At 40.6% G+C, this 10139-nt stretch overlaps 1 protein-coding gene across 1 annotated transcript in view; it reads right to left on the bottom strand.

Annotated features, from left to right (window-relative positions):
- The window catches only part of MRPS28 (mitochondrial ribosomal protein S28), a gene marked incomplete at its 5' end in the record, with an annotated part of 83126 nt that extends 74833 nt beyond the window's left edge, over positions 1 to 8293 (bottom strand). Inside the window, one exon of the mRNA XM_017740472.1 lies at positions 8213 to 8293. Within this exon, the coding sequence (XP_017595961.1) occupies positions 8213 to 8293 (81 nt within the window). The remainder of the gene's footprint in view (positions 1 to 8212) is intronic.
- Between the last annotated feature and the right edge of the window lie 1846 nt (positions 8294 to 10139).

The following is a 10139-nucleotide window of genomic DNA, read 5'->3' on the forward strand; positions in this document are numbered from 1 at the left end:
CCCCCCGGGTCCCTTTCTACAGGCGCCCTGCCCAGCCACGCCACCCCCAGCCTATAATGTTGCCGGGGGTTATGGTGGCCAAAATGCAAGACTCGGCACTTGGACTTACTAAACTTCATCCTATTGGACTCTGCCCATGCCAGCAAACCAGTCCCAGCATATCTATAAGCATGCTGAACTGAACTCTCTGGGGAAGAGCACCTTCTCCCCTGTGGAGCATCTCAGACAGCATGATCTACTCCATAAGCCTTCTTTGCAGCTTGGACAAAACAATCTGACAGTATTTTAAATCTTAGTTGTAAACCAGTGAACTTAGAGCTGCTCTTGCCACTCCATTTGAAATCAGCTAAGCTATAAGCACTGGAATATGAAGACTATCCTACTTTAGTTATCAATTTTGTCCTAAATAAACAACAATAACACTAATAAAAAGCCTCTAGGAAATCCCATTTAGATAGCTACATTAACTGGATATCCAACTGCCCTCATAAGGCTGAAAACACCAAAAGTAACACTGGAAATAAACTCTGATGTTGCTTTCTTACACACACGTATTACAGTTGACACTTTTCTCACAGAATGGTTTGGGCTGGAAGGGACCTTAAAGGTACCCAGTCCTAACAGCCTCTGCCATGGGCAGGGACATCTGCCACTGCACCAGCTCAGAGCCCCATCCAACCTGGCCTTGAACACTTCCAGGGATGGGGCATCCACACCTTCCTATTCCAGCGCCTCATCACCCTCACCACTATTTCTTTTGTCCAACCAAGATCCACCCTCTTCCAGCTTGAAACTATTGCCCCTTGTCCCATCACTACAGGTCCTACTAATAAAGATTGAGAGGGACCTTTTACTTTATGTTGAAAATACACAGTAAGGTCTTCCCAGAGCCTTCTCTTCTCCAGGCTGAACAACCCCAATTCTCTCAGCCTGTCTTCTTTACAGGAGAGGTGCTTCAGCCCTGCGATCATTTTTCTGGCCTCCTCTGGACTTGCTCCACCTTTCATATAGTGCAGACCCCATAACTGATGGAGTACTCCAGGCAGGATCTCACAAGAGAGCAAAGGGTATTTACCAATTTTTAAGTCCACAAATTTATCTGAAATACACTTGCTGAGGTAAATGCAAAAGTCTCTAGCTGAAATTCAGTGCCTTATGTCAGTCAAAGTCAGTCTAGATGGCCCCTGTGATCACCTCCAGCCTAAAGATCAATAGTTTAAGCTTCAGTTACATAAGTACGTGTTATACTTCCAACAATACAAATACCATGCAAGCCATAAAACCTTCTGGCACATAACTCCTAAAGAAGAAATGTAAGAACTGTACTGCTTTACTGACTTCACATAAGAAGAACTGTAACTAATTAAGAGAGAGGCTACTGCACAAAAGTATCTACAGGGGTATTTTGAAATTCATGTAATGCAGAAATAAATTATTTTCACTGAAGAGTATCTTCATTTTCCAACTTGTCCAAATTACAGTTCTTGTTTACCAATCTTTCTCATCCTAAAAAGAAGAAATATGGAGAGGACTAAACATCAGTTTTACCAAGGACAGGGTTATTCATATTGTCCACAGGGAAGCAAACACAGTTATAGGAAGTTATAAAGGTTGTCATACTTGGCAAAGAGCATTGGAAGATTTTGCTTGGCTACAGACACAAATGTTAAGCCAACTTCCCATAGTGAAATTATACTTTTTTAAAAAGTGTTTAAAATTGTATTTTGATTGCAGATTAGGAAAGGATTACACTTCAATTTTTAAAACAACCAAAGTTTCAACACACTATTCGATATAAATTTATGTTCACTAACAACCTTCCATCAAGGTCCATATTTTGGTACTCACTGTGATGCCTTAGGTTTTAACTTTTATATTTTTCAAATTCTGTACTGCTTAGTGTGTAACTCTGAAGTTTCTTGTAGCCTGTTAATTTCTGCTCTCTCGTGCTAGGTAGACATAACAAAGTCTCTCTGGGCCTGCTCTTCAAGGACACCCAAACCATCCTAGGCCGAAAAAGTATAAACCAAAAGGCCTCTAAAGGGGGGCAAGTGGAGGGGGATTCCATCATTAAACTGAAGCTTTAACTGGAGAATTAACCCTGATATGCAAATGAACCAAACCTATAAAAGTGTGAAGAACTCATGACCTGTTGTCCATCTTGGGGTCCATCTTGGCAGTAGCCTCTGGCTCCCCAGAGGGTACCTTTGGAGGCCTTTCAAATAAATACCCACCTTATTCCCTTACTCCTGTCTAGTCTCTGTTTCTAGGAGGCCTCTTAAGGCATGAACTGCAACGTTGACTGATGAATATAGCATATTCCAAACCTAGTTTAATTTTTGCATACAGAACAACTTCTAATTAAAAATATCTCAGCTGTGCAGAGAACACGATATGCTTGAATGTATGTATTTGTATATACAGTGCCCTCACAATAATGAACAATGTAATATTGTGAACTAAGTACATTTTTAAAAGAGATGCAAATAACAATTAACCAAATACATGTAGTACTAAACCAGTAAAATACCATGGTGAAAACTATCTTTGCCTCTCATAATTACGCTTTACAAGTAGGATCATGTAGATCTCAAAAGACAAAAAATATCACAGGAATAGGATTTGTATGCCTAATACTCAACAGGTTTTCCTGAACTGTACTTTTAGTATCAAAACTTCTTTGTTGTCTAGAAATCTCCATTGAAAAAGCCATTTGCAGCTTTTTTCTATTTGAAGATGGGTATTTCTTAACCTTATCATCAAGATGCAGTATACAAACTGTTCTTCAACTCATGAAAGAGCATTAATTATTCAAAATATTTTGTAAACATATGTAAGTTACCAATGCCTTATTCCATGCTGCTAACTCAAGTGTAGCAGTACTGTTCACAAAACAAATGTCAATTTTTTCAATTAACAGACTAATCTCATATGTCCTACAACAAATACTGTGCTATCAGAGTAAATGCAAATTAAGGTGCTTTTTTTAGACAATTATGGCTATCCCTGCCCATTATCAGAAGAGTCAAAGGTTTACACTATTGCGTTTGAGTCTGGGTGTTTTGGTATTATATACAGTGACACGCGTGACTAAAATTTAAAAACATACTTTTTTTTTCCTGTGACTTTATGTAACTGAGCATGTGCTTAGGAGGAATAGCATAAAACATTAGAGTACGCCTGGGGAGGAGCAGGTCAGCACAGCTGTATCATGAAAATTAATCATCTGTTGCTTCTGGATCCTTTTTTGAAACTTCTTCATCAATCAGCTGCCCATTTAAAACCAGAAAGTCATATTGCTAACACACTGTAATGCTACCCAAACCACCAAGGCTTACCCAACAACTCTTACAAATGTACAATCTGCTGCACTGGTTGACTCAATACCAGCTTCTTTGTGTTTGTAGTAAAAGGAAGGTTTTTCATTTACCTTCTCCTTTTGACTGGATACACAGCAAAGAAACTGCAAAACAAGACTTTCATAAAGGATTTCAAATGCAGCTTTGAAAATACGCTGTTGACTAGGCAAGTGGATCATTTACTGAACAACGCTGAGCTAAGACTTCATTTCACAACACAAAATAGCACAGAATTTGGTCACAATAAAGCTGCTTATTTTTCTTGAAATTAAGTAACTTCTATATAGAATTTAAAACATGAAGTTCCTTTCAAGGGTAACTTTCTAGCACGCAAATAGAACATTAGCATCTAAATCACAGAAAGTAGGTGAACCTACTGCATGGATTATGTCAAAAAGAAAATCTAACCAGATGGGCACACACAGTCCTAAGAACAGCCCGTGGTGTTTTGAGCCCAGTACCTGCCTGTGCAGCTTGACTGCTTAGACAGAACTCTGCATCGCTTCTCTGAACAATTACATGTGTGTCCCTGCATTTTAAGCTGCCATGCTGGAATGGGACACCAGCAATCCCACACAACTGCACTGTCACAGCTTCAGCCCAACATTTTCTCTATTTATCACTACTCTGCTCTTCCAGGCACTTTTTTTTTCCAGGTTCCTAGGGGACAGAATGCTGTTTCAATAGTCATAATAGGAGAATAACTGGGATCTCCCACAGCAACACCGGCTGTAATTATCCTGTTGATAACAGTAACCACTAGAAAGGATTTAAATTCCTATTTAACTGTTACATTATGGTTACATGCACCTTCTTCCAGATATCTCAGTCAAGCCTAGGCAGCTGACATGCGCTTTCTTTTCTCCGTAATACTGGCAATACCAAAACAGTTTAATTTTGGGGATTTCACTCTGACAGCCAGTCATCAAAGGCATATACCTACCACTCATGGACCTCCAGCAATGCCAAAGCAACCACTTGCCAACCCAGAGCTATCTGGAGTGAATTCCAGGAAACAACTGCTCCCGAGATGTGATCTTCATCTTCCTCAAGTCAACCAAGGACAGAGGGCCCAGGGCCTTCCCACATGAATTTGTGTCCCCAAGTACATCTTTGTGATAGGCAGCACTGACAGTGTTACTGTACTACAATTAAGTCCTCCAAAGGGGCAGCATGCATCATTCCTCTGCTGTCCAACATCAGAAGTCTTGTCTACTCCATTTCAGAGTGTTGCTCCGACACCATGTGAGTTTTACTAATCCTGTCATGCAAGCACTTCTGTCACATGCAAAGCAGGTCAGGTCATCTGACAGACCCAGCTGTGCCTACAGCTGGGACAAACCCAAGACAGAACAAACAAGTTTTGGTGCCTCAGCCAGAGCATTCACAGGGCAGAACTGCTCCTTCACAGAGGTCAAAAGAAGGACAAACAGGCTCATTCCTACTTTAATACAAACCAGCATTTCGAGCAGATGCTGAGAAGGCTGGGACACAGTCCTTATTTAGCACGAACCTGAAAGCACCAGGACGTGTTCACAGCATAGCATGAGCAAACATAACCCAAGTTTCTCAAATGCAGAATTACAATATGGCAAAGCAATCAAGAGAAACTTCCAGGTAAAGACTACTCATTCCAGATCCCGCAAACCCAACAACTGCCCAGTCCCTCTCTCAGTCAGTCAGCAGTTTCCAGCACCTGAATGCTGTTCAGAAGATAATCCACCTAAAAGAGTAACCTCTGTGCCTGGCATATGGGTTTTATTAAAGGTTGTTATATTTGTAATCAAACCAAGAATGTTATTTATTAGTTATTTATTAGCACTAGCAAAGCATTCCAGCCACACAAAAATTACAGGTGTCCTAAGAAATATTACACTATGAAAATTACAAGTGAAAATTGTACTAAATATTATTCAGCATTTTTGCTCTCAAATGACTGCAACTTCAGGAAAATTATCTTCTAAATGCTAACTTAGCTGAGAAGAGACATTGAGAGAAATATTTCCCATCAATTATTAGCTGAAAATAATTCTGAATGTTTCTTACTATATGATTTCAAAACATCCAGTGTCACACATTATTTTAACCTGAGAATGCCCAGATACTGCACAAGCAAGACAACTACACATTCTTTATAAAGATACCTGTATAGCTGACAGAAATGTAATACATTCCTTTAAAATTGTCACTTTTGTGTTTTAGTTTTTAATTTCTTCCCTAAAACATAAACAGATAAAACAGTTCTTTATATGAGCTATTTAAATATTTTTGTTTTCTTTCTTAATGAAAACTGGTATTTTATTTTTTACATAGTGACAAGACATTTAAATACACAGATGCCTTTCTCAAACTTATAAATCCTTTCAGCAAAGAATCTGTGGCTAAATTAATTTAAAAATATCTTGTGTATGGAAGAATAATTAATAATCTCTCTCTTTCAGAAATTAGTTATTATAATGTACTGATAGCAATCCCATCCCTTCTATCTGAACTACAGACAATATCAGTTGCATTTCTTCTTGATAAATGCCTTCCCTTCAAACACAGTATTCACGGAATTAAATAGGAACTTCCCCAGACGTGCCGCTTTTCCTGCCACATCTGGAAACAAGCGGTGCCCTCTGCTGTGCCGGGCGGGGATGTTCACCCAGCCCCCGGCGCAGCATCCCTGCTCGGCTGGGCTCAGCAGGCTGGCCGAGCCAGGGGCTGCAGATCCCTCCTTCTGAGCAAGGACAACTTTCTGCTCGACTAACCAGTCCCTGACACGCACCTGATGGTTGTACCCTGCTGCTCTCTCATAAAAAAAGTCCCAGCAGAGCAGCTCATGACACTGTGACACATATAGCAGACTAGCTGCAAAGCTCACATAATGATAGCCCATTTCTACCTAAAAGGACATTTGACAAACTTCACCACTCATATTTTAAACATTTTTAGACTACTCAGTTCACAGTGAAGAAAAAATGTGCATTTATTCTTAATTAATTACTTTATTCTTACATTTTCTTCGAACTTTGGTAACTGAGCTAACAACACAGCTCAAAAACCATTTCTCTACCTGTATCATAAATCATCACCTCCTTCCTAAAGACAAGGTTTCCTATTTTACTAGGCAAGCAGCTTTAATCCATTAATGAAGGTAACACATAAAGCATTTGGTGTCCTTCTAAAAGATTTCGTTAAGCAATTCCATAGAGAAAAAAAGAACTTTAAACTTTAAACTTTTTATAATGCAAAACTTAAATATAAAAATGAAGAAGGAAAATGCAGTAAGAAGTGAGTTGCCTGCTGTACACAAATATCACGTGGGTCTATCAGGATATTTGGCTTACCAAATTGCTACCTTTTAAACAATTTTAATCAACATTTAAGTGCCTTGTCTGTAAGTTTCCCTATTTACAAAACAGTAACAACAGAACTGTAAACCGAAGGTGAAAGCCAAAACACAAACTCAAACCCTTAAAAAATTACCAGCACAGCAGAGACACCACCAGGCAACTCTGAGGTAAGGTCAGCAGCACACATTGCTGCAAAAAAACTTAAAGAGCTACCTAGGAAAAATATCATCACGCTTTTTGAATCATCTGAAGACAAACACGTATCAACATGCCAATTTATCAAGTTTACTTATATTTGCCTAAACTAAGCCACTGCCAACCAAATATCAGCCAGTTCATACAGTTTCAAAAATGAAGGAACAGCTGACATAGGAAACCCATACAGGAACATTATCAAGCCTCTTCCCAAAAGAAAGAGAAACACAAAGAATTCAAACACCTCTGGCTCTTACAGGACGAAGCATAGCAAAAGACAGGCAGCACTTGTGAGCTAAGATAAGGAACACGAGTTTTCCTCTGATTATGTAGCTCAGATAAGGGATGAGCAAGACAACATTCCTCCTGCTTCAAGAAGCAGATCCTGCAGTTGCTGGGTGCCCCAGAAAGGGACTGCAGCTAGAGACACCACACCCTCTCCTGAGGGAAGCATGTTGCTCCACTTAGAAGGATCTTATCAAAAGATCTTCTAAATCTTTGGGTTTTTCCATCAGCATCCAGTGCATCCTCCCACAAGTATTACCCAGCTTTACCAGAGCAGCATCAGGGTTGCTCCCGGCTGTGGAAAGTTTATTTAACAAATAACACACTTTCTAGCAATCAAATATTAGCTGAAAGCGGTGATAATAATTTCAAGAAAACTACACAAAATGAACAGATTACACTGCAGTCAGATCCCTTTCATTTCCCTCTTGTTTCATGCCACCTTCCACTGCTAACTCATTCTCACCAAAATCCACTCCTTCGTCTGTAGACTCTTCAAAAAGCAATCAGTGAATAAACACTAATCACACTACCTGGGCTACGAACAGCATGAAGTAGACTCATGATAATCTTCATCTCATTGTTATGCTTTGAACATCACTAGGAACTGCAAAGCAAGCTACTTTCCTTCCTCTGGTTCAAGTGAAAAAGTGGTTCAGCAAAGTGTAGAGAAATTCAGAGTTGTGGTCCAGATACTCATTTTAAAACCCTAGTTTGACTTCTAGTAATGCATTATTTATATTTGTGTATACAGTTTCACTTTAAAATGATGTAAATACAATGTAACATTTGAGTAATTTAAGAAGCTTTAAAGGCTTGATGACAATTCATTTACAGATAAAAAGAGAGTATGTAGATAGAAAATGTTTCCAGCTACTCACTCCAACAGAAGAACAAAAAGGGGGGAAAACTTAACCCCCCAAAATCCCCAAAGTAGCATTCAGTATCTCCTACAGCTACATCAAGTGCCTCTGTTCCCAAACTCTTCTGCAGACATCCCCTTGGACGTCACCCGAGCCCCCAGGTTAGGCAAACCTTTAATCTTTGCACAGCCAGCCTTGCTAGTGTAGACTTCCAATGGAAAACAAAATGTTGTAGATTATGCAGTAATTTGGGATATTAGGTCTTGGATTCAGTGACAGGCATTTCCAGTTCTACACCTCCAGTACCAGACCAGTCCCGCCATAATAATTCACAGCTTTAATCTCCATGTCCTACTGAGCGCACTTCAAGTAATCCCAGCCTCAGGTGTGGTCAAACAGAACTGAAAAAGTTACAAAAAGAAGAGTGTCAAAGATAAAGACCAGTATGGAATCACTTCCACCTGAGGAATAATCAGAGGTCAGGGTTTTTCAGCTTGGAGGAGATATTCTGGAATATGTTAGTATAGTACACACACAGAGCTTTTTCTTGTTTACCTACATGTCTGCTAATGGGCACTGTCACAATCTGTGGGGAAAATCAGCATGACAAAACTCAATGCACTGCTAAAGAAAGTGATGGTTATTCACAAAATCTCTACCTTTTTTTTTCTACTCACTCCCCAAGTTCCATCCACTCACATTCCCATACCCCCGGATTCCCAACAAGCATCTGGGGAAAAACCATTTGTGTACAACACCGGGAATGAAGGCTGCCAGCTATCAAGGCTTCACCACACCTCTGACATTATTCCTGTTTGACAATGGTGAACTAGGTTTTGGACAAATCTTTTACACCCTTCAGGAGTCAACAGTTGTTGACAAGGTGGTCCTTTGCTTCAGAATTCTACTTACTGCAGCCTCAATAAATAGCGGACTGCTGCTCACCATCTCTCTCTCTCCATGACTGATTCATGGTGGAGTAACAGGAAAACAAATGGCACATAAGATACGGGACACAATTCTGTAACCCTCCTTGTGCACTACAGGAGCAGGGTCTGCTCTTGATGAATCACTTGTGCTGCAGCTTATCAGAGTGCAGGCCTTGCCAAGCACACCATCCTAATTTTACTGCCAAGGACAGCTTCACAGTGAACTGTGGTTTTTCACATTAATATGCAGCATGCTTTCAACCCTTGTACTGCTGTTTCTTTTGCTGGCTTCACACATGTACAATTCTACAGGTGTTTCACTCATAAAAGCCTTTATATTTCCTCTGGAATACTGGTTTAACAGGTCTTTGATCAGACCCAATAAAATCCTTAAGAAATTTTCCACATCCTCCCTGCCAGCCTGTAAAAGCCAGAATACAGCTTTACCCATGCAGCAGTACCTTGCATTCTACACAACCAAAACTGCTTGTGCGCTTTCTACATTACATTTTTGTAGGAGCATGTTAAAAAGAAATATGAGCTGTCCACATTTCTGTAGGCTAGTTATTATGCAGGGTGAAGTGGTGAGAAGAGAGAATAACTAAGCTATTAGGGTTGATCTCTGGAAATCATCCAGTCTAACCCCCCTGCCACGGCAGGGACATCTAGACCAGATGACACAGGAATGTGTCCAGGTAGGTTTCAGGGTTTCGAATGTCTCCAGAGAGAGAGACTCCTCAACCTGCCTGGGCAGTCTGTTCCAGTGCTCTGCCTCCCTCAGTGTAAAGAAGTTCTTCCTCATGTTGAGGTGGAACTTCTTGTACTTTAGTTTATGGCCACTGCTCTGCATTCTGTCGCTGGACACCACTGAAAACACTCTGGCACCATCCTCTCCACACCTGCCTTTAAGGTATTTATATGTATTGATGAGATCCCCTCTCAGTCTTGTCTTGACCAGACTTAACAGGCCCAGCTCCCGCAGTCTCCCCTCGTAAAAAAGATGCTCCAGACCTCTCATCATCTTTCTAGCCTTCCGCTGGTCCCTCTCCAACAGCTTCTCGTCTCTTTTGTACCGAAGAGACCAGAACTGGACACAGCATTCCAGATGTGGCCTCACTAGAGCCGAGTAGAGGACGCTGCCTCGGCTCGATCCCCTCGCGCCCTCACCTG

Source organism: Corvus brachyrhynchos, unplaced genomic scaffold (assembly GCF_000691975.1).
Source record: "Corvus brachyrhynchos isolate BGI_N302 unplaced genomic scaffold, ASM69197v1 scaffold227, whole genome shotgun sequence".
Classification (NCBI taxonomy): Eukaryota; Metazoa; Chordata; class Aves; order Passeriformes; family Corvidae; genus Corvus; species Corvus brachyrhynchos.